At 43.4% G+C, this 25,561-nt stretch overlaps 1 protein-coding gene across 3 annotated transcripts; it reads left to right on the forward strand.

Annotated features, from left to right (window-relative positions):
- Nucleotides 1–3,910: 3,910 nt before the first annotated feature.
- Nucleotides 3,911–25,448, forward strand: LOC106604381 (neutral alpha-glucosidase AB). Of its 3 annotated transcripts, none has more exons than XM_014198947.3 (22): nt 3,911–4,133; nt 5,185–5,286; nt 7,084–7,192; nt 7,332–7,459; nt 9,829–10,008; nt 14,517–14,628; nt 14,845–14,908; nt 15,111–15,207; nt 15,439–15,619; nt 15,765–15,918; nt 16,056–16,291; nt 17,780–17,906; nt 17,999–18,078; nt 20,797–20,937; nt 21,099–21,297; nt 21,542–21,850; nt 21,983–22,059; nt 22,173–22,247; nt 22,411–22,524; nt 22,639–22,751; nt 22,844–22,944; nt 23,900–25,448. In XM_014198947.3, exons 1-22 carry the CDS (start codon nt 4,114–4,116, stop codon nt 24,007–24,009), a joined length of 2,829 nt encoding a protein of 942 aa, XP_014054422.1. In that variant the 5' UTR covers nt 3,911–4,113; the 3' UTR covers nt 24,010–25,448. The 3 variants fall into 3 exon arrangements, with proteins under 3 accessions (XP_014054422.1, XP_014054424.1, XP_014054423.1); XM_014198949.3 differs by having other exon boundaries at nt 14,517–14,586; XM_014198948.3 differs by lacking the exon at nt 3,911–4,133 and adding an exon at nt 4,237–4,255.
- Nucleotides 25,449–25,561: the final 113 nt, after the last annotated feature.

Consider the following 25,561-nt stretch of genomic DNA (forward strand, 5'->3'; position numbering starts at 1 on the left):
CGGTCTACACAAAATACTCTTTAATGTCAGTGGTGGAAAAAGTACTCAATTGTCATACTTGAGTAAAAGTAAAGATACCTTAATAGAAAATGACTCAAGTGAAAGTCACCAAGTAAAATACTACTTGAGTAAAAGTCTAAATGTATTTGGTTTTAAATATACTTAAGTATCAACAGTAAATGGAATTGCTAAAATGTACTTAAGTATCAAAAGTAAAAGTTTAAACCATTTAAAATTCCTTATACACTGCTCACAAAAATAAAGGGAACACTTAAACAACACATCCTAGATCTGAATGAAAGAAATAATCTTATTAAATACTTTTTTCTTTACATAGTTGAATGTGCTGACAACAAAATCACACAAAAATAATCAATGGAAATCCAATTTATCAACCCATGGAGGTCTGGATTTGGAGTCACACTCAAAATTAAAGTGGAAAACCACACTACAGGCTGATCCAACTTTGATGTAATGACCTTAAAACAAGTCAAAATAAGGCTCAGTAGTGTGTGTGGCCTCCACGTGCCTGTATGACCTCCCTACAATGCCTGGGCATGCTCCTGATGAGGTGGCGGATGGTCTCCTGAGGGATCTCCTCCCAGACCTGGACTAAAGCATCCTCCAACTCCTGGACAGTCTGTGGTGCAACGTGGCGTTGGTGGATGGAGCGAGACATGATGTCCCAGATGTGCTCAATTGGATTCAGGTCTGGGGAACGGGCGGGCCAGTCCATAGCATCAATGCCTTCCTCTTGCAGGAACTGCTGACACACTCCAGCCACAAGAGGTCTAGCATTGTCTTGCATTAGGAGGAACCCAGGGCCAACCGCACCAGCATATGGTCTCACAAGGGGTCTGAGGATCTCATCTCGGTACCTAATGGCAGTCAGGCTACCTCTGGCGAGCACATGGAGGGCTGTGCGGCCCCCCAAAGAAATGCCACCCCACACCATGACTGACCCACCGCCAAACCGGTTATGCTGGAGGATGTTGCAGGCAGCAGAACGTTCTCCACGTTGTCTCCAGACTCTGTCACGTCTGTCACATGCTCAGTGTGAACCTGCTTTCATCTGTGAAGAGCACAGGGCGCCAGTGGCGAATTTGCCAATCTTGGTGTTCTCTGGCAAATGCCAAACGTCCTGCACGGTGTTGGGCTGTAAGCACAACCCCCACCTGTGGACGTCGGGCCCTCATACCACCCTCATGGAGTCTGTTTCTGACCGTTTGAGCAGACACATGCACATTTGTGGCCTGCTGGAGGTCATTTTGCAGGGCTCTGGCAGTGCTCCTCCTGTTCCTCCTTGCACAAAGGCGGAGGTAGCGGTCCTGCTGCTGGGTTGTTGCCCTCCTACGGCCTCCTCCACGTCTCCTGATGTACTGGCCTGTCTCCTGGTAGCGCCTCCATGCTCTGGACACTACGCTGACAGACACAGCAAACCTTCTTGCCACAGCTCACATTGATGTGCCATCCTGGATGAGCTGCACTACCTGAGCCACTTGTGTGGGTTGTGGACTCCGTCTCATGCTACCACTAGAGTGAAAGCACCGCCAGCATTCAAAAGTGACCAAAACATCAGCCAGGAAGCATAGGAACTGAGAAGTGGTCTGTGGTCTCCACCTGCAGAACCACTCCTTTATTGGGGGTGTCTTGCTTATTGCCTATAATTTCCACCTGTTGACTATTCCATTTTCACAACAGCATGTGAAATGTATTGTCAATCAGTGTTGCTTCCTAAGTGGACAGTTTGATTTCACAGAAGTGTGATTGACTTGGAGTTACATTGTGTTGTTTAAGTGTTCCCTTTATTTTTTTGAGCAGTATATAAGGAAACCAGACTTCACAATTATTGAAAAAAAATTGACATATAGCCAGGGGGCACACTCCAACACTCAGACATAATTTACAAACAAATAATTTGTGTTTAGTGAGTCTGCCAGATCAGAGGCAGTAGGGATGACCAGGGACGTTCTCTTGATAAGTGTGTGAATTAGACAATTTTCGTGTCAAAATATAATGAGTACTTTTGGGTGTCAGGGAAAGTGTATGGAATAAAAAGTACATTATTTTCTTTAGCAATGTAGTGAAGTAAAAGTTATATAAATATAAATAGTAAAGTACAGATACCCACAAAAGCTACCTAAGTAGTACTTTAAAGTATTTTTTACTTAAGTACTTTATGCCCCTGTAATGTCAAAGTGGAAGAAAAATTATAATATTAATAAGAATTAAACACAAATATATCTTGATTGGATAAGTATTCAACCCCCTGAATCAATATGTGTTAGAATCAACTTTGTCAGTGATTACAGCTGAGTCTTTCTGGTTAAGACTAAGAGCTTTGCACATCTGGATTGTACAATATTTGCACATTATTATTTTTAAAGCATATCCATAACATGATGCAGGCACCACCATGCTTTAAAATATGAAGAGTGGTATTCAGTGATGTGTTGTGTTGGATTTGCCCCAAACATAACGCTTTGCATTCAGGACATGAAATTCATTTTTTTTAAACATTTTTTGCAGTTTTACTTTAGTGCCTTGTTGCAAACAGGATGCATATTCTGTACAGGCTTCCTTCTTTTCACTCTGTCAATTAGGTTAGCATTGTGGAGTAACTACAATGTTGATACATCCTCAGTTCTCTTCTCACAGCCATTCAACTCTAACTGTTTTAAAGTCACCATTGGCCTCGTGAAATCCCTGAGTAGTTTCTTTCTTCTCCGGCAACTGAGTTAGGAAGGACACCTGTCTTTGTAGTGACAGGGTGTATTGATACACCATCCAAAGTGTAATTAATAACTTCACCATGCTCAAAGGGATATTCAATGTCTGTTTTTATTTTTTTTACCCATCTACCAATAGGTGCCCTTCTTCTTTTCAAGACATTAGAAAACGGCCCAGTTCTTTGTGGTTGAATCTGTTTGAAATTCACTGCTCGACTGAGGGACCTCACAGATAATTGTATGTTGTGGAGGACACCAAAAAAACATGTTAAACACTATTATTGCACATCAAGTGAGTCCATGTAACTTATTATTTGAGTTGTTTAGCAAATTTTTGGTCCTGAACTTATTTAGGCTTGCCTTAACAATGGGGTTGAATACTTACTGACTCAAAAGATTTCAGCTTTTTATTTATTATTAATTTGTAAAAATGTCCCAAATAATTATTTCACTTTAACATTGTGCAGTATTGTGTGTAGGCCAGGGACCCAAAATCTAAATGTAATCCATTTTATATTCATGCTAACACAACAAAATGTGGAAAAAGTGAAGGGGTGTGAATACTTTCTGAAGGCACCTTAGTTCACCAAATGCTGAGAATGTTACATCTACTGTTTATCTCTCCTGTTTTGTATCATTTTCTAGAGTGAGTAGGATTTTGTATCTAGCTGTTACTGTAGAGGGATAAAAACATGTAGTATACAATAAATAAATAACCAGAAAAAGAGATCTGAGCACATTTTTATTTCAACTATTTGGCCTTTGTACTTGGCTAAGTTTCTGCAGGTCTGTGTCCTTGATTTTTGTGAACTGACAAAGAAATATATTTATATTTATTTGTAAAGGTACATTGATTATATTATAATTTTACACCAAACACATCCCACAGGTACATCATGAGGTATCACTCAAATATGCTGTATGTGATTACAAACAGGACAATTTGTTTGAACCACCATACTTTCTCTGTGTAGATGTTTCACAAAGTGTTTTTATATTGGTAGAGCCTGTAAGTGTGTTTGTCCCTGAAGGGAAATTCAGCAAGCACAGTGCAACCAGAGTAGTACAAATAAATCAGTGGATTGCTCCAGATCTGACTACCAATTCAAGCTGATGTGTCCGTGTCTGAGAGGATAAATAAATACAAGGAGCGATATAAACCGTGTGGACACATTCCAGAAGACTAAAATAGTTTCGAATCTAATTGCCTATGATAATTGATCATTATAAATATTGAACAGAATCCACCAATATCGAATGAGGTCCTACATATTTAAAGACTCCAAAAACTCTCCCTCAGCTTTTTCGGGTATCTTGTTGGTCTCCGCGGTCTTTGTTAGTTCAATGTGAAACGGGGCTGGGCCAAGGTTGGAACTAAACCAAGATGGCCGCCTTCATAGTAAGGTAAGACAAACCAATTCGACGGTTAAATATGCATTTAGCTAGCTATTGATTTCGAGAAATATTTCGCATGTACGGTGATCCAGGGACTTTCGCTCGCCATACCTCGACCAGTCCACTCTCGGGTATCTTTTAACTGTCTCTAGTTAGTAGCAGTCATAGGAAGAAGCTCGAGCCCCCTTGAATTGAATTAAGTTAGCGGTTTGAGAGCCCTCTATGCAGCTTAGTTAACATTTCAAGATCTCTAATTATATCATTTTCTACATACGTTTAACTAACTCGATCGGTGAAGTGTCATAACACGTGCTTGTGTCTTGTCTCTCTGTCCTAGTTGTATTACGACGAGGATTTAGCTAGTTGGGTTATGGTTTTGGCTAGGTTAGTGAGTCATTAGCGTTAGTGAGTCATTATACACGTTTAGATGAGCTTAATCAACAGGATTTGGAAACAGCAGCAGCCTATCAGCAAGTGGCAAATGTCTCAACCTTTGAGGATGCAAAACTAGGTTAAAGTCCATTGTAGTGTAAATTCCCACATACATTTCACCGTCTAGGCCAGTATTTCCCAACTCCGGTCCTTGAGTATCAACAACAGCACACTTGTGTTGTAGCCCCGGACAAAAACGCATGATTCAAGGGCTTGATGATTAGTTGACAAATATAATCAGTTATGATTGTCTGGAGCCACAACATAAATATGTACTGTTAGATACTCGAGAACCGACGTTGGTTAACACCGGTCTAGGCATTTGACTTGTCAGCATCATTATCAATCACTAACTTTGCAGAACTTAATGCAGTGTTTCTTAACCCTGGTCCTCGAGTAGCCCCAACAGTACACATTTGTATTTTAACCGTGGACAAGAACACCTGATTCAACTTGTCAACTAATCATCAAGCCCTTAATGAGGTGTTTGTTCAGGGCTACAACAAAAATGTGTACTGTTGGGGGTACTGAGGATCAGGGTTGGTAAACAATGGCTTAATGTATGTAGTATTTCATTCTCCTTTTAACCTTTCTTTCCATTTTCTGTTTCTCTCTTCTGCCCTCTCAGGATGGGGCCTCTGTTAGTGTTATGGCTGGCTGTCTTCCTCAGTGGGACCTGGGCGGTGGACCGTGGGAACTTCAAAACCTGTGACCAGAGTGCCTTCTGCAAGTAAGTCCTGGATGATACACAGCTACACCACTTAGCACCTTGATGGAGATGAAACACAAGTAATGAAAGTAGACTACATATTTATATTGAACAAAAATATAAACACATCTAAAGTGTTGGTCCCATGTTTCATGAGCTGGTATAAAAGGTTCCATACTCACAAACGTATTTCTCTAATACAAATTTGTGAGCATTTCTCCTTTGCCAAGATAACCAATCCACCTGACAGGTGTGGCATATCAAGAAGCTGATTAAACAGCACGGTCATTACACAGGTGCACCTTGTGCTGGGGACAATAAAGGGCCACTAAAATGTTCAGTTTTGTCAACAATACAATTCCACAGATGTCTCAAGTTGAGGGTGTGTACACTTGGCATGCTGACTGCAGGAATGGCCACCAGAACTGTTGCCAGAGAATTGAATGTTTATTTCTCTACCATAAGCTGCCTCTGTCATTTTAGAGAATTTTCCAGTACGTCCAACCGGCCTCACAACTGCGGACCACGTGTAGCCACGCCTGCCCAGGACCTCTACATCCGTCTTCTTCACCTGCGGGATCTTCTGAGACCAGCCACCTGGAAAGCTGATGAAACTGGGGGTTTGCACAACCGAAGAATTTCCGCACAAATTGCGAGAAACCGTCTCAGGGAAGCTCATCTTCGTGCTCGTCCTCCTAAGCAGGGTCTTGACCTGACTGCAGTGCAGCGTCATAACTGACTTCGTGGGAAAATGCTCACCTTTGGCAACTGGCATGCTGGAATAGTGTGCTCTACACAGATTAATCCCAGTTTCAACTGTACTGGGCTGATGGCCGACAGTGTGTGACTTTGTGTGAGCGAGCGATTTGCTGATGTCAACATTGTGAAGAGTGCACCGTGGTTGTGGGGTTATGGTATGGCCAGAAATAAGCTATGGACAATGAACACGATTGCATTGTATCGATGGCAATTTGAATGCACAGAGATACCGTGACGAGCTCCAGAGGCCCATTGACGAGCTCCAGAGGCCCATTGACGAGCTCCAGAGGCCCATTGACGAGCTCCAGAGGCCCATTGACGAGCTCCAGAGGCCCATTGACGAGCTCCAGAGGCCCATTGACGAGCTCCAGAGGCCCATTGACGAGCTCCAGAGGCCCATTGACGAGCTCCAGAGGCCCATTGTCGTGCCATTCATCGGCTGCCGTCACATGTTTCAGCATGCAAATGCACGGCCCCATGTCGCAAGGATCTGTACACAATTCCTGGAAGCTGAAAATGTCCCAGTTCTTCCATGGCCTGCATATTCACTCACCAGACATGTCACCCATTTAAGCCAGTTTGGTATGCCTTGGATCGACGTGTACGACAGCGTGTTCCAGTTCCCACCAATATCCAGAAACTTCGCACAGCCATTGAAGAGGAGTGGGGCAAAATTCCACATGCCACAATCAACAGCCTGATCAACTCTATGCGAAGGAGATGTCACGCTGCATGAGGTGGTCACATCAGATACTGAGTTAAAATGTTTTTATCTTGGCCCCTTCCTTTTTTAAGGCATCTGTGACCAACAGATGCATATGTGAATTCCCAGTCATGTGACATCCATAGATTAGGGTCTAATTTATTTCAATTGACTTATTTCCTTATGAACTGTAACTCAGTAAAATCTTAGAAATTGTTGCATGTTGCGTTTTTTAATATTTTAGTTCAGTAAGTGACGGTAACGCGTAAGCCCTCAACAAGTCTATCCTCACTTATGATCCAGAATGTTGACAATATGTACTTTTACATGCAAATAGAACATGTTTGTGCACTCAGGCGTCAGCGAGCGTTGAAGCCTGGCCAGTCCCCGTACAGAGCCCTGCTGGAGACCCTGGAGCTCACCAACACTAAACTCACACTGCAGCTCATCAATGACAACAACAAGGTCTGTTACACTCGCACTTTAATCGGCAGATGTAATATGTTATTACATGTCCATACATGTATTAACAGGTGTGCTTGAAACCCCTTTGGGATCTGGTCTCTTGTTTCGTTTTTTTTTACCCCTCCCTCTCCCCCTGCAGGTGCGTCTGCTGCTCGAGCTCTATCGTCTCCAGGGCAACATGACCAGGGTGAAGATAAATGAGTTGAAGCCGCTGAAGCCTCGCTTTGAGGTCCCCGATGTGCTCATCAACGACCCTCCCACAGAGCCGTAAGTCTCAGAGCCATCTGCAGTAGTGGGTGGGTGATGGGTGACACTGAGCCATGTGGATTTTATTGATAATTATTTAACCTTTATTTTATCAGGGAGTCGTACTGAGACCAAGGTCTCTTTTACAGATGAGCCCTGAATTACAGAAAATGCACACATCACTATAAATGGAAAGAACATGGTCATTAAAAAAACCACATTCATCAATGACAAGGTCCTCAATCAGCCGTCAGAATTCCCTAGAGGCACCAAAACATTCCATTTAAGAACATTTTGAAGATTGTCCACAAATAAGGTGCAAGAAAGGTAAATCAGCTTTTAGTTAACTCAGTAGAGACCAAAGGAGTTTCCAGAGTTAACCGTCGCTGTGAACTGGTGTGTTAACCTGTTTGTCAAAAATTTTGTAAAGATGTTAGGTACAGTGGGACTTTTTGTAAAAGGGCTTTATAAATGAAAAAAGCAATGTATCAACCCAAGTGGCATCAGAGGGCCAACCAACTTTCTGGTAGAGAGTGCAGTGATGAGCACTTACATTGTCGCTCATAGTCAAGCGCAGTGCGCTATGATAAACTGCATCTAACGGCTTTAATGAAGTGGCAGCTCCGTTCATATAGATGTTGCCATAGTCTAGGACCGATAGGAACATCGACTGAATTATCTGCTTTCTACTATTTAGCGAGAGGCAGGACCTATTTCTATAGAAGAAGCCCATTTTTATTCTCAGCTTCTTAACTAACTCATCAATATGCTTTTTAAAATACAGCTTTATCTATCCAAATGCCCAGATATTTGTAAGCAGGGACACGATCAATATGATCGTAATACAATGAAGGCAGACTGTATTTCAGATAGGGCCTGGTCAACCATGGGGGCAATAGCATACACAACACTATCATCGGCATACAAGTGCAGGTTCGTTTTTTACGGACCAGTCGATATTGTTAATGTAAACAGTAAAAGTACCTAGAATTGACCCTTGCGGGACACTTTTCGTAATATCCAGGAAACCTGATTTAACATCATCAGTAGATACACATTGAGTTCTATATGTCAAGTAACTTTTAAACCAGTTACATGCAGCCTGGTCTAGGCCAATTTGAGGAAAGCCTCTGAATTAGTAGTGAGTGCTCAACATTATTGAAAGCCTTTGACAGGTCAATGAAGAGGGCTGCACAATGTTGCCTTTTATCCATAGTTAACCACATTTATATCCACCTTTGTGAAGGGGATATACCTTCCAAACCTTGGGCATAGTACCAGATACAATCATACAGGTTAAAAATATGGGTTAATGATTCAGCAATCAGGGGGGACGGAGAGCTGAAGTAAAAATGGATCAAGCAACTCAGCCCCAGTGGATTTTACATATCTTAAGCAAGGCATCTAGCACATTACAGATAGTAAATTGTTGAAATGAAAACATTTTACATTTACATTTTAGTCATTTAGCAGACGTTCTTATCCAGAGCAACTTACAGTAGTGAAAACAAAGATTGATTAGAAGTTGCCGGATTAACCGTTGAGTCAGCTAGAGCCTGGCAGAGGGAAGAGCAGTCGATGGACTGGCCAGGGTCAATTAAACCACCCCTTAAAGCCTGGCGAGATAAAATAATGATTTAAAAGCACTTATTCCATTCTTCTCAGTTATTATGCCCAAGTCAGACAGAATGTGCATAGGCAGGGAACAGGAGGAAGTTGTACGCTTTAGTGCATTTCCTGTTTTCCAGAATTGAGAAGAATCACCAGCAGAGTCAGAGATGGAGCTTAAAAAGTATCTTGATTTAGCTTCTTAATCAAGATAATACATAGGTTTCTCAATTGTCTGAAAGATTGCCAGTCCACTACCTGGTCAGTTTTCCTTGCTTTGGCCCAGGCCTGATTTCTCATCTAAATGAGCTCACATCTAACCTTTGGTTTTCTTCAGCGTTATCTTTGACTCTGAATTGTTTAAAAGGGGCGTGTGTAACTGCCAGAGGAATGGATATGGTGGAGAAATGTTCTAGAGCCAACTCGGTGTCAGGAATACAGGAAATGGTGGCTAAAACAGAATAGAACATGTCATGTAAAAACCCTTGAGGAGAAATGGGGAGAATGAATGAATTGGTTAGGACAGAGACCAGCAAGGGAGTTAAAATGAAATATAGTTAGTGGAGGACCCAGTGAAAGACTACCTGAGGGCATGCAGTAGATGAATGGCCTGGCTTTCAGGAAGTGGTGTAGATTTGTTGATGATGTTATAGCCACCAGCACCAAGAGAATGCATCTGTATGAATAGACAGTGAAGACAAGATGGCACAGAATAATGTCATCTAAGTGATTTGTGTATTGATTCCACCCATTTTCTCTCACTCATCTCTCTCCTTCCTCAGTCTGTCTCTCCTGTCGCAGGATGAGAATGGGGTGGTTCTGTCTTTGGGGGCAGACTCTCAGTGGCTGATCGTCAGCGCTAAACCGTTCCGATTGGACATCATGGAGGGGCGGGAGGTTCTTCTGTCACTTAATTCCCGTGGTCTGCTGGCCTTCGAGCACCTCCGGATCCGCAAGGATACGTAAGTGACAGCAATACACTCGCGTATCCCACATATCCCATGAATACAAAATGCAAGTTTGTATTCATGTTCTCACAGTATACATGTTTCTTTGTTTTTCTTTTTCACTGCTTGGTATTCTGTTAATCCATTTAATAATTTTCCTCCATTCTCTCCTGTTATGTTCAACGTCTTAGCATCTCCTATAAGATAAAAAACAAAGTTTATAGCGCGTGGAAAAATATCAAGTGGGTATTCTCTAGGTAAATTCCTTCAGCTTTGTAGGTTTGTGTTTGTCTGTGCTGAGTAGGAGTTTGGAGTCGAGTGTAAGAGTTTAGATAGACATCCAAAAATGACATACCCAAATGACTCAAGGATGTGGTGACTTGGCTTGGTAGCTTTTTCTTAAATGATTTCCTGTCTAGGCATGAAAACCAGTTCTAAGCTCTCTACCTGTCTTCAGAGGAGATGTTCACAAGCCTTTTTCCTCCCATACTTCTCTTTTGACTTCAAACTTCTTCATGATACAGCCATTTCACCACACTGTTGACCCAACACAGTCATGTTATACAGTGCCTTTGGAAAGTATTCAGACCCCTTGACTTTATCCACGTTTTGTTACGCTACAGCCTTATTCTAAAATGGATTAAATAGATTAAAATCCTCAATCTACACACAATACCCCATAATGCCAAAGCATGAACGGGTTTTAGAAATGTTTGCGAATGTATAAAAAACTGAAATATCCCATTTACCTAAGTATTCAGACCCTTTGCTATGAGACTCAGTTGGTAGAGCATGGTGTTTGCAACTCCAGCATGGTGTGTGCAATGCCAGGGTTGTGGGTTCGATTCCCACGGGGGGCCAGTACAAAAAATGTATGAAATGTATACATTCACTACTGTAAGTCGCTCTGGATAAGAGCGTCTGCTAAATGACTAAAATGTCAATTGAGCTCAGGTGCCTCCTGTTTCCATTCATCATCCTTGAGATGTTTCTAAAACTTGATTGGAGTCCACCTGTGGTAAATTCAATTGATTGGACATCATGTGGAAAGACACACACTTGTCTATGTAAGGTCCCACAGTTGACAGTGCATGTCAGAGACAAAAACAACCCATGAGGTCGAAGGAATTGTCCGTAGAGCTCAGAGACAGGATTGTGTCGAGGCACAGATCTGGGGAAGGGTACCAAAAGATTTTTGCAGTTTTGGAAGGTCCCCAAGAACAGTGGTGTCCATCATTCTTAAATGGAAGAAGTTTGGAACCACCAAGGCTCTTCCTAGAGCTGGCCGTCTGGCCGAACTGAGCAATCGGGGGAGAAGGGCCTTGGTCAGGGAGGTGACCAACAACCCGATGGTCACTCTGACAGAGCTCCAGAGTTCCTCTGTGGAGATAGGAGAAACTTCCAGAAGGACAACAATCTCTGCAGCACTCCACCAATCAGGCCTTTATGGTAGACAGAAGCCACTCCTCAGTAAAAAGGCACATGACAGCCCACTTGGAGTTTGCTTAAAGGCACCTAAAGACTCAGACCATGAGAAACAAGATTCTCTGGTCTGAAACCAAGATTGAACTCTTTGGCCTGAATGCCAAGCGTCACGTCTGGAGGAAACTTGGCACCATCCCTACGGTGAAGCGTGGTGGCAGCATCATGCTGTGGGGATGTTTTTCAGTGGCAGGGACTGGGAGACTAGTCAGGATCGACGCAAAGATGAACAGAGCAAAGTACCGCGCTATCCTTGATGAAAACCTGCTACAGAGCGCCCAGGACCACAGACTGGGGTGAAGGTTCACCTTCCAACAGGACAACGACCCTAAGCACACAGCCAAGACAACGCAGGAGGGGCTTCGAGACAAGTCTCTGAATGTCCTAGTGTGGCCCAGACAGTGCCCGGACGTGAACCCGATTGAACATCTCTAGAGACGTGAAAATAGCTGCAGCAACGCTCCCCATCCAACCTGGCAGAAAGTGAGAGGATCTGCAGAGAAGAATGGGAGAAACTACCCAAATCCAGGTGTGCCAAGCTTGTAGTGTCATACCCAAGAAGACTCGAGGCTGTAATCGCTGCCAAAGGTGCTTCAACAAAGTACTGAGTAAAGGGTCTGAATGCTTATGCAAACGTAAATTCAGCAAAAAAAGAAACGGCCCTTTTTCAGGGCCCTGTCTTTCAAAGATAATTGGTAAAATCCAAATAACTTCACATATCTTCATTTTAAAAGGGTTTAAACCCTATTTCCCATGCTTGTTCAATGAACCATAAACACATAATGAACATGCACCTGTGGAACAGTCGTTAAGACACGAACAGCATACAGACGGTCGGCAATTAGGGTCACACTTATGAAAACATAGGACACAAAAGAGGCCTTTCTACTGACTCTGAAAAACACCAAAAGAAAGATGCCCAGGGTCCCTGCTCATCTGTGTGAACGTACCTTAGGCATGCTGCAAGGAGGCATGAGGACTGCAGATGTGGCCAGGGCAATAAATTGCAATGTCGGTACTGTGAGACGCCTAAGACAGCGCTACAGGGAGACAGGACGGACAGCTGATCATCCTCGCAGTGGCAGACCACGAGTAAACACCTGCACAGGATCGGTATATCCGAACATCACACCTGCGGGGACAGGTACAGGATGGCAAAACAACTGCCCGAGTTACACCAGGAACGCACAATCCCTCCATCAGAGATCAGATTGTCCACAATAGGCTGAGAGGGGCTGGACTGAGGGCTTGTAGGCCTGTTGTAAGGCAGGTCCTCACCAGACATCACCGGCAACAACGTCGCTTATGGGCACAAACCCATCATCGCTGGACCAGACAGGACTGGCTAAAAGTGCTCTTCACTGACCAGTTGCGGTTTTGTCTCACATGGGGTGATGGTCGGAGTCGCGTTTATCATCGAAGGAATGAGCGTTACACCAAGGCCTGTACTCTGGAGCAGGATCGATTTGGAGGTGGAGGGCCCGTCATGGTCTGGGGCGGTGTGTCACAGCATCATCGGACTGAGCTTGTTGTCATTGCAGGCAATCTCAATGCTGTTCATTACAGGGAAGACATCCTCCTCCCTCATGTAGTACCCTTCCTGCAGGCTCATTCTGACATGACCCTCCAGCATGACAATGCCACCAGCCATACTGCTCGTTCTGTGCATGATTTCCTGCAAGACGGGTATGTCAGTGTTCTGCCATGGCCAGCGAAGAGCTCGGATCTCAATCCCATTGAGCACGTCTGGGACCTGCTGGATCGGAGGGTGAGGGCTAGGGCCAAATCTGGTGCAGTCCATGAGGAGGAGATGCACTGCAGTACTTAATGCAGCTGGTGGCCACACCAGATACTGACTGTTACTTTTGATTTTGACCCCCCCCCTCTTTGTTCAGGGACACATTAATCCATTTCTGTTAGTCACATGTCTGTGGAACTTGTTCAGTTTGTCTCAGTTGTTGAATCTTATGTTCATACAAATATTTACACATGTTAAGTTTGCTGAAAATAAATGCAGTCGACAGTGAGTGGACATTTTTTTCTTTTTTGCTGAGTTTATATTTCAGTAAATTTTTTTATAAAATAGCAACCAAGTTTAAAAACTTGTTTTGCTTTGTCATTAAGGGGTATTGTGTGTAGATTAATGAGGGGGGAAAAAACTATTCAATCAATTTTAGAATAAGGCTGTAACGTAACAAAATGTGGAAAAAGTCGAGGCCTGAATATTTTCCGAAGGTGCTGTATGTAGTGGCTGCCTACTCTAATCCCATAGCACCGAGTAGACAACAATCTCCTCCTCAAGGCTTGTTTGTTCCAGTCAGAGTGTGCTTTCACTGGGGTAGTGTGTCTTCTCAGAGGAGGTCTGTGTGTAAGGCAGGGTACTGGTTGTCACTTGGGGTGTTCAGCTAAAAAAAATAACCACAAGGTAGGGAGTTGTTCCCCTTTGTCATTAGAGTGAAATCTTAGAGGGTTAAGTAGTTTGACACTAGCTCTATTTTGATACTAGTGAGAAGGCTGTGTGTGTGGGGTCATCATGATTTTCCTTATTTCAAATCAAATTGTTTTTGTCACATGCACCAAATACAACTGGTGTAGACCGTGGTGTGAAATGCTTACTTACAAGCCCTTAACCAACACTTCTGTTCAAGAAATAGTTAAACAATTTAACACAATTAAATAACATTAACGAGGCTATATACAGGGGATACCGAGTTAATGTGCGTTGGTACAGGTTAATTGCGGTAATTTGTACATGTAGGTAGAGGTAAAGTGACTATGCATAGATAATAAACAGTAAGTATCAGCAGTGTAAAAAGAAAGGGGGAGGGGTCAATGTAAATACTCTGGGTGGCCATTTTGATGAATTGTTCAGCAGACTTTTGGCTTGGGGGGAAGAAGCTGTTAAGGAGCCTTTTGGACCCAGACTTGGTGCTCCGGTGTGTGTGCTCCCTCTTCCCTGTGTGCTTCTTGTACCTCATTTTTAATTACTCAGTTGTCAGGAAGTTGTGTGTGTTTTGGGGACGTTTCTCTCTCTCTCACAGTAAGGTAGACCCAGAAGGAGCTGAGAAGAACGAAGAAACTGATGCTGCCAACGAACCGGCAGAAGGAGAGGTGTGTGGGAGGGATGAAGAGAGAAGTCACACTAGAACCAAGGTTGCCCCCAGGCTTTTGATTAGGATCAGTAAACTGAACGAGGGATGCAGTTAAAGGTTTTGTAGCACTGCTTACTGCCCTTGCCAACGGACTGAAACTCAAATCAACCCCCTTTTCGTTGCTTTTCCCATTTGTTTTCTCTCTCTCCACCACAATGCTCCTCTCCCGCTCTTTCCATCGGTCTGCACGTTGGTTCTTTTGTTCCTTCCTTCCTAGACGGCAAAGGAGGATGGAATGTGGGAGGAGACGTTCAAGTCGCACACAGACAACAAACCCAATGGTACGGATACTTCTCTGTCGACCTGTTGTTTCAGATAAATGGACAGGTGAAAGAGGCTTGCAGTCAAATACTTGGTATTCTGATCCTGGGTCCTCATCTCCTGGAGATATGAGTTTTGATTGGATGAGTTTTATGACTTGCTTTAGGCACAGTGGCTGAATGGGTTTTGAATGTAGTCCTGGTTGGCTGTTTTCTCCCGCAGGCCCTTCCTCCATTAGTCTGGACTTCTCTCTGCCAGGGGTAGAGCACGTCTACGGCATCCCGGAACACGCAGATAGTCTTAAACTCAAAACCACTGAGTGAGTGATTCTGACATTGGCCCCTTACATTGGTTAATTGAGAGCGTAGTTAATTAAGACTACTGCATGTTTTCACGTGGTTTTCCACCGTATGTATTTTCTGACGTGGCAGTTCCTCCTAATTAGTTCTGTTTATGCATTTTCTTTTGTTTTAAACCTTGTAGGTTGAAGATTTTTAAATAAGATGAAATTAGACTATATGACTTCTACAATAATGTATGTGTTTTCCAGTGGAGGGGATCCATACCGGTTGTTTAACCTAGACGTGTTCCAGTATGAGCTGTTCAACCCCATGGCCCTGTACGGTGCCATCCCTGTCATGCTGTCCCACAGTGCACAGCGCACCATGGGCATCTTCTGGCTCAACGCTGCTGAGACCTGGGTGGACATCAGCTCCAACACTGCCGGCAAGGTAAGACACACACAGTTAGTCAGTAAATCCTTTTCTCCACTGTTCCCAGTGAGACACCTCTCAACCACCCTGTGTATAGACATTGAAGGGTACAGTCAGAGAGAAACCAAACACCCCCCTACTCTGGTTCTCTCTGGTTGTATAGACTGTGTTTGGCCAGATGCTGGACTATGTTCAGGGTTCCAGTGAGACGCCACAGACAGACGTGCGTTGGATCTCAGAGAGCGGCATCATCGATGTCTTCATCATGCTGGGACCCACTCCCACTGATGTCTTCTCCCAGTACGCGTCACTCACAGGTCAGACTCACTACAGAAACCCAGTTCATATTCCCTGTCTGCGTTGCCAGTTCACCAGTCTATTTTCTAAGTCCCTGTGGAGGTTAGTGTTGCAGATTGTGCCACTTCCCTCATATCACCCTCACACACTGCTCCAGGTACCCAGGCCTTCCCTCCCCTGTCTGCACTGGCCTACCACCAGTGCCGCTGGAACTACAATGACCAGGAGGATGTGGCGGCTGTGGACCAGGGCTTTGATGAGCACGACATCCCCTACGACTTTATCTGGCTGGACATAGAGCACACGGACGGCAAGCGCTACTTCACCTGGGACCCTCACAAGTTCCCCCAGCCCAAAGACATGCTGCAGGGCCTGATAGACAAGAGACGCAAGGTGAGCACATGTATGTTACAGCTGTCTGGCCAGGGCTCCCTTGTAGTAGACATTTCTGGGTTTTGTCTTATTGGGACTTGACTGTTTAAATCGGTGGTCACCAAACGGGTTGATCGTGATCGACTTGTCCATCTCCAAGGCATTTCTAGTCGATCGCCAAACATTTCTGTAAAAAAAACAAAGATAAAGCCTTGTGTTTCTATTTTTTAATTAGTCTCGGGCTGTTGATAGTAGGTGCAGCCAATTCAGCTGCCCTGCGCGCCGGGTAGGCAAACTGTTGCCATTTCATGTGTCTGAAGGGACAAACTCTCCCTTCCCGGTGGGCCTGGAGAGGAAATCAAGTGCACTATGCCATTGCTGGCCAATCAGATTGCTCAGATGACTGAGCCTGCAGTGACGTAGCAGGCATAAAATAAATGTGAGCGGACCAAGTCATTTGGTGTCACTCTAAAGTGGAAAGGTGGAATAAACGAGTCCAGAGTAGGTTTTCTTGATTCAACACAGTTCTCTATTGAGGGATTTCTGACAATACAAACACTCCAACACAGTCAATGAGAATCTCCAAAGGAACAACATACATCTTCTTTAGATGACACAGGATCACATTACGATTATCTTCAAACTATAACAATCACATATTCATCACCGTCTTAATGGCTCTTCATGGATAGCACCTCTCTCTCCGTAGCCATTCTCCAGAGATAGTTTATCTTCCCCCTTTCTTGCTGGTTCCATCCTCTCTCTTGTAGGGGAAAGAGAATATCTCATTAGTACCATCAGCTGTGCTTAATTGCCTCTGGTTACCTTGTCTCACATGCCTTGTTGGGCTACTATCTGTGAGTCCAGCCTGCCCTCTGGTGGTCCTTCCACATAAAGCTACGGTAAAATTGATACTGTGAGATTTCAAAACTGTTAAAACCATGACTAGAGAGACTGTCAACGAATACAGCAAAGAGCTGCTGTTTTTGAGTGAGTTCATGTTTAAGTTCTTACTCAGCACTGTCAACACTTTGTGTTAAACACTTATTTATAAGCCATAAAATGATCAGCCCTGGTCACTCAGCTGTGCCTCACAAGTAATACAACAATGGATCTATTACCGGTGGGATCATATAGCCTACCTCAAATGTTGAAATCTAATTTTTAAACATGTCTCGAACAACAATGCATTGGCAGGGCAATTCAAGCAAAGCCAGTATGCAGTGATAATGTATTGGGCCTATAGCTTACTGCACAAATCTCATTGCTACAGTACTGTTTTTAATTGGTTAATGTTGCATGGGCTTACATTTTTTTTTTATAATGTTAATAAAAAAATCTGAGGTCGATCTCGGCATGCATTTTGACCCAGTGATCTTGACTCTGGTGACCACTGGTTTTAAATGGTTGAAGAATGAAAAAAGCCAAAGGTTCTGAGACAAGTTGACAAGTTATCTAATCTCAATTTTTATGTTTTCCTCCTCCCTCATTATCCCCCTCTACCATTAGATGGTGACCATTGTGGACCCCCACATCAAGGTGGACAGCAGCTACAAGATCCACAATGAGATACGCTCCAAAGGCTTCTACGTCAAAAACAAAGATGGTGGAGACTACGAGGGCTGGTGCTGGCCTGGTAAGAGACTGGGAAATTAGTCTGACCCACAATCAAAGAACACATTGCAGTTACTCAACATCTCTCTCTAATCTTTCCCTTTTCTACTCTAGGTAATTCTGGTTACCCAGACTTTACCAACCCTGAGATGAGAGCTTGGTGGGCCAGCATGTTCGCCTACGATCAGTATGAGGTAAGTCCGTTTTAGGCTGTGGCGGTTACGTAATTTCCTCAGACGGTGATTGTCAAGCAAATAACTGTCGGTCTCACGGTAATTGACTGTTAATTAACAAACACATTTAGCATCTCCTGGCTTCCACACACAGCTTACCAGTCACTGATGCAGACCTTTTGGAATATTTACATTTTAAAAGCCTAATAAATCCATGTAATATAGCCTACACCTTCACAAAAAATCCTTTTATTTATTTTAGACGGCTCTAAAGAAACATGATATGAAGAAAATGTAGTCTATTTCATAAGAAAAGAGTAGCATACTCGTAGTTGCCATATGGCTGTAGGCTACACATTTAGCAGGCAAGATTTGCTTAGAATTCCGTGGCATTATTTTATAGTATGAAGAATACTGTAGAACAAAGCTGAATAAAATAGAAATGTTATTATTTGAGGGAATGCGCAGATGCGGCTATTGTGTTAGGCGGTTAACAAAGAAAATTGTACTCCTATATGCTAAATTTAGAGTTATCAATGTAACCTTCGTTCTCCAAACGTTGGGCTGTATGTTTAGATTTAAAATTCTTTGTAAAGCTATATGATGTGACTGATTTGGGGAAAAAAAATTCTTGAAAGGCGTGAGCTCTGCTTTGTTTTTTACACAGCCTCTACACACTCCAATGGTCTCTCATTCACAATCTGAGAAGCACTTGATAATGCCTAGAATTTCCCAGCAGCATCCCCTTTGTGTGGCCATATTGCACCCTAAAATAATCCATGCCTTTTGCAGCCCTTCTCCCTGTGTGCTGCCTGCTCCGAAGCACCTCTCATCTCACTCACATGGCTCTCCATCACGTGATCGGGTCTTTCTCATAGGCTGCAAGTGAGGACAGACACATCGGGGACGCAACTGCGTGCTTCCTTATCCAATTCTGTGGTGCATATTGAAGATATTGGAAGAACTGTCCACATTTACTTTTTGTCAGCCAACAAGATGAGTAGGCCTAACGAACAGCAAAATAACTAGCCTATGTCTATATACTATCCCCCATAGTACAAAAGTTGACCTATTCTGTGCGAGAAATAAATATTTCAAACCCCGTCTGGGACAGTTGTGGGCTGCAATAGATTCCAAATTAATACAACCACTAGCATCATCAAAAACTTTTTTATGCAATGAGGCTGACACAACAGATCAGAACTTAAAATTTAGCTTAAAATGTTGATAAACTATTAGGCTATTTCTTCACATTATAAGCACAGCAATGCACACTGGTAGTAGGCTATAAGCGTGAATGTTCCATTAGCAGAAAACACCATTATCAAAAGTATCTGCAAATGCAATTATGTATGTAATGCTTTTACTATGAAGGTACATTTTTATGGTGAAAATGATCTTCCCCAAACTTGAAACTCAGGCCATGCATTCAGTATGTATGCCAGTTTGGCTTTACACCGTTGTAAAGCGGTTTAATGTGCGTAATTTTAAGAAGTTATTTGGCCACTTTAGTTGTGATACAAGCCTTATCAAAACATATAGGGCTAGGCTACATGAGGTGTTGAAGAAATGACTGTTGGACTATCATTTGAAAAAGTCACAAGGCATTGTTTCTTGCCTTAAACTGGCCATCATTCACAAGTGATAATATATATTTCACAAGTGATCAGCTATTATTGTCACCCATCAGACTTCTTGATTTAGTTTTGTCTTTACATATACTAAAATATGTGTGAAATTTGTTTTGATTTAGAATAGACCATTAACATGCACCTCTTGAAACAGGCACAGGGGAAAAATATATCTCTGCACTTAAATAGTTTCATGCCAGCCAGGTCGGCTATACTCCTGTTGTAAAGAGAAGCAATGTGCTTAATATGAGGAAAGTTTGGAAACAAATATAGTAGGCCTAGCCTATAGAAAGCTGTTGGATCCTCTTTTTATTAGTGGCCATCACTGTTTTTTTCACGCAGTTGCATAGCCTGTGGAAATCTTGCGCAACATGAGCTGATGGACTCTCACGAAGTGTTTGATTAGATTTGTATTGATGTCAGAGGGATTAGAGGGACAATAGAGTGCTGAGTACCAGGCAGTTAGCTAGTTTGGTAGGCTACTAATGACCAGCAGCATCAGAGCTTGGAGAAGCCTAATTACCTCGACTAAACGGTCACGTGGAATTTGACTGCCTTCATTACCCGTGACCGCTGGTGTGGCGGTAATACGGACACCGCAACAGCCCTACATGAAGTGTGGGGTGGTCACCATAACAGCCCTACATGAAGTGTGGGGTGGTCACCATAACAGCCCTACATGAAGTGTGGGGTGGTCACCGTAACAGCCCTACATGAAGTGTGGGGTGGTCACCATAACAGCCCTACATGAAGTGTGGGGTGGTCACCATAACAGCCCTACATGAAGTGTGGGGTGGTCACCGTTGTTAACTCGAAATGACACAACGACAAGGTTCCAATTTAACAAAGTTTACTATACTGTATGAACACATTACAAGGTAGCCATTACACTCACGGCTAGGTCCATCCGCGAACTAATTTCCTGCGCAGGCGCACTCTTGACTGAGTGATAGCCCCGTAATAACAGAAATATAGGGATACTTAAAACATGAACTTAACAACCGTAACAGCCCTAGTCCCTTCTGCCCGGGTTTGACTTTTGCCATGTCGTCTCATTCCCTGTGTCGTTCTTTTGCTGAAATATCTCTTCCCCCATCTCTGATCTCAGGGATCCATGGAGAACATGTATACATGGAACGATATGAACGAGCCGTCAGTGTTTAACGGACCCGAGGTCACCATGCATAAAGACGCCCTGCACGGGAACTGGGAGAACCGTGACCTCCACAACCTCTACGGACTCTATGTCGTGAGTGTGTGTGACTGTGTTGTATGTGCTCATCTTCACTCTAGTAGAACTGGGACTTGCAATGGTAGACTTTTTCTTGACGAAATTACTGTTGGACTGTTTGTTTCTACTGAGCTTTGCTGCTTGAACTTGCAGTAACCACCCTCTCTTCTCTCCCTCAGCAAATGGCCACAGCAGAGGGTCTTATTGAGCGTTCAGGGGGAGTGGAGAGGCCGTTTGTCCTGACCAGAGCCTTCTTCGCTGGCTCCCAGCGCTACGGTGCTGTGTGGACAGGTGATAACACTGCTGAGTGGGACCATCTGAAGATCTCCATCCCCATGTGTCTCAGTCTGGGCCTGGTTGGTGTTTCTTTCTGTGGAGGTGAGTCTGACTCAGTCTTAGTGAAAACCTCTATTTTCCTCTCCACTAAAAGTCACAGCTAAGCAATTAATACATCAGAAATATTTAGCACAATTTTATGTTGGCGTTATCGGCTTGTTTACATTACATTTATTATGGTTCATTGCCTGTTTCTTTAACCCCCACCACATTGTAAATGGTTATTGGTTATTCTCCCTCTGTTAAATCTATGTACCACTCCTGTCCTTGTTTCTCCCCCTCCTAGCTGATGTGGGTGGTTTCTTCAAGTCTCCCAGTACTGAGCTCCTGGTGCGTTGGTACCAGACGGGGGCGTACCAGCCGTTCTTCCGGGCCCATGCCCATCTGGACACCCCACGCAGGGAGCCCTGGCTGTTTGGCCCAGAGAACACTGCTCTGATCAGGGAGGCTGTCCGCCAGCGTTACGCCCTCCTGCCTTACTGGTACCAGCTGTTCTACCACGCCCACCACTCTGGCCAGCCTGTCATGAGACCTCTGTGGGTGGAGTATCCTCACGATACGGCCACGTTCTCCACGGATGACCAGTTCCTGCTTGGTGAGTGCGATCGTGTTATATTTTTCTGTTATTCCCTAGTATAACTCTGTGTCAATAGATATTCCTTTCTTTGCTTATCTGTTATGACTGATGCCATGACTGAGTCACATTCCATCTATCCTGCTGTTTCAGGGAGAGATCTGCTGGTGCACCCTGTGACTGAGGAGGGGGCCAGTGGTGTTACTGCCTACCTGCCTGGAAAAGGAGAGGTGAGTCTCTCTCAGGAACTGTCATAACATTGTCACTATTATGTCTTATGTAGGTTATATGTCAGCCGTCTAATTGAAACCCTCGCCTAGCTGCTCTGTTCTGTGTCCTTCAGGTCTGGTTTGACGTCCACACGTTCCAGAAATACAACGGAGCCCAGAACCTCTACATCCCTGTCACCATCAGCTCTGTAAGAAACTCTACAACACACTCACAACCAGCCTGTCATGACCAGGGGGTTACATGCTTAGTTAAACAGTCACATACTGTTAAGATTACATCCTGTAAGTGCTGTGGAGAGAATTGTGTAAGCTTGGAAAGACACTCCGTTTGACTCGCTCTCTCGTTACCAGATTCCGGTATTTCAGCGCGGTGGTTCAATTATTCCCAGGAAGGCCCGGGTTCGAAGGTCATCATCCTGCATGGAACATGACCCCTACACCTTATTCGTTGCACTCAGCCCCAAGGTAAAACAAACTCAGACATAGTTACTTATACACTAAATGTTCCCCATTTTTAGATGGATTTCTGAAGCAGGAGAAGTGGGATTTGGGATTTGACCTTTTTTACATCCGTTACAGAGATTTGCCCAGGGCGAGCTCTACATAGACGACGGCCACACCTTCAACTTTGACAAACAGAAACAGTTCATCCACAGAAGACTTTCCTTTGCCAATAACGCCCTGTCCTCCAGGTCTGTCAGAATTTTTCTCTCTCCAAATTGTTTATTCATTATTACTCTCCTTGCTTTTTGTCTAACTCAGATTTCCCTTTCTTTCCCTGCAGAAACCTGGCCCCTGGTTCCCAGTTTATCACTCCCTCCTGGATTGAGAAGATTGTCATATTGGGGGCCAGTAAACCCAGCAAGGCCACTCTGAAGACTCCTGGTGAGTTCTTCCAGTGTCTTATTAATACTATGGATTAGTGTGCCAAATGAAGTTGTTAGTAAGTCATTGTGTGTTTGAATGTTTCCAGTTTTCACACCCAAGTAGGCAATTGAGACGGAAACAGTTTGTCAATGAACTATACTGACCTAAAATATAAACACAACATGCAGCAATTTCAACTATTTTACTGAGTTACAGTTCACATAACAAAATCAGTAAATTTAAATAAATAAGTGAAGGCCTAATCTATGGATTTCACATGACTGGGGAGCCAGGCCCAGCCAATCCAGAATTCGTTTTTCCACACTAAAGGGCTTTATTACAGACAGAAATACTCCTCAGTTTCATAAGCTGGCAGGTCTCAGACGATCCTGCAGGTGAAGCTGGATGCGGAGGTCCTGGGCTGGCATGGTTACACGGAGTCTGCGGTTTCGAGGCCGGTTGACATACTGCAAATTTCTCTAAAATGACAAAGGTGGCTTATGGTAGAGAAATGCACATTAATTTATCTGGCAACAGCTCTGGTGGACATTCCTGCTGTCAGCATGCCAATTGCACGCTCCCTCAAAACTTAAGATATCTGTGGCATTGTGTTATGTGACAACTGCACATTTGAATGGCCTTTTTGTCCCCAGCACAAGGTGCACCTGTGTAATGATCATGCTGTTTAATCAGCTTCTTGATATGCCATACCTGCCAGGTAGATGGATTATCTTGGCAAGGGGAAATGCTCACTAACAGGGATGTAGACAAATGAATGCACTGAAATTTGAGAGAAACTAACTTTTTGTGCGTATGGAAAATGTATGTGATCTTTTATTTCAGCTCATGAAACATGGGACCAACACTTGTTGTTTATATTTTTGTTCTGTCATTTTTGTCTCTCACTGTGTGTATAATGGCAGGTCATACTCAAATGACTGTTATTGCTATGTTCTGATGTCTTTCTCTGTAGATGGCAAGGAGAGTCTGCTGGAGTTTGAGTTTGATGCCTCTATGTCGGTGTTAACCCTTCGTAAGCCGGGCGTCAACGCAGGGGTGGACTGGACTGTGGTGCTTCAGTAACCATGGAGATGAGAAATGGAGGGGGGGGTGCTGAACCCGACTGAACAGGAAAGGATGAGAAAGATGGAGGAACTGAGTGGACACCGGCTGCAATCGTAACGCACCAAGCAAGATAATGGAACGACTGCTCTGTGGTACTCAGACTGGACAGGTGATACAGGACTATTTTCTCACACACACATGTTCATAACAAGCTTGCGCACACAAACGCATGTGGACAGGGATTTGCTCTGTAGATCTGAACTGGTTACTAGATTGTTCTTTGTTAGCTGCATTTAGGGCAAAATGCTTCAATTCAAATCATAGTATCATTGTTGTTAATATTTTGGGAGTACTCAGATGTTCAAGTCTGATGGATGATTATTTTGAGTTTTCCATCAAGTATGCTTTAGATGTAAAATATCATTGAATAAGTTTGCTGACAACAAAATTAAAGCACTCATTCAGAAAGTTTTTAGTTAGTATCTGTTTAATTCTGTATCTGGCCATCTCGTATGACTTTAAATTCTTATATTTTTCATGTTTTTATTCCATGACATATTCCCCCTGTAATTACTGAAGAGAAATTGACAGGAAAGCCAAACTGTTCCCTTTGATTTCAGCTTATGTGCCACATTCTATTCAGGTTTTATTAGGGGGGGGGGGTTAGAAACTCCCCACCAATCAAGAATGCTGCACTGATCCAAGATCTGTAAATGTCATGTGCATCTCTCGAATTGCCATAAGGTGTATTGAGTCTTATCTCTGATATTCCTAATTTAAGGTTAGTCATTCCTTCTTATTTTGCTCCTAATTTAGTTTCTGACAAGATTGTGCGCGCTTACCTCAGTCATTATTATGCCTTTTTTTTTTTAAATGTGCTGGAGAAAAGACACAAAGTATGGTCTGAACTACTGAATGGAGAGGATTTGGCTTTTTAAGTTGGGTCATATTTGGGAATTATTCCAAAACCACTTGACTTTGTGGATGCTCATCCTAATAGCAGTTAGGGCCATGCATTGGGAATAGATTGTGGGTTGGGTTACAGGGTCATGGTCCACTGTCTTCAGAGTGTCATATGCTCTTTATAGTGTTGATTTAATTGTCTAAATGTGACTTAGGAAAGATATGTTTACTAAGATGCAGTGAGCTCTCTGGAGACAAGCGACCGGTCCTGGTTGGTCAAAGCATCGTTAAGGGGTTGTTGTATTCCCTACTGTCGTTGGTAATCAAGCATTTTGAAGAGTTTTTGTTCATTATTTTGTGGTTGAATTCAAAAACGTACTGCTGCATTCTCAGGATGAGTGTTGGAACTGGGAACCAAGGAGGCCAGTTGTATGTGATAAGATGACAGACCAAGTGAAAATAAACCTGACCAAATGTGAGAGGACATTGTTTTTAATTATGAATTAATGCGGTTTACGTAGATGGGGATGGTAATAAAATAACAATATTCCCAATCTAATGAGTCCTTGTTTTGTTCTTATTGTACCAAAGATATGTTAACCCAAAGCTTTCCTTTGCAATGTGTGTGTATACAGATTACGAATTTGGCCTACAATAATGCCAGCCA

Source organism: Salmo salar, chromosome 05, assembly GCF_965601325.2.
Source record: "Salmo salar chromosome 05, fSalSal1, whole genome shotgun sequence".
NCBI classification, from domain to species: Eukaryota; Metazoa; Chordata; class Actinopteri; order Salmoniformes; family Salmonidae; genus Salmo; species Salmo salar.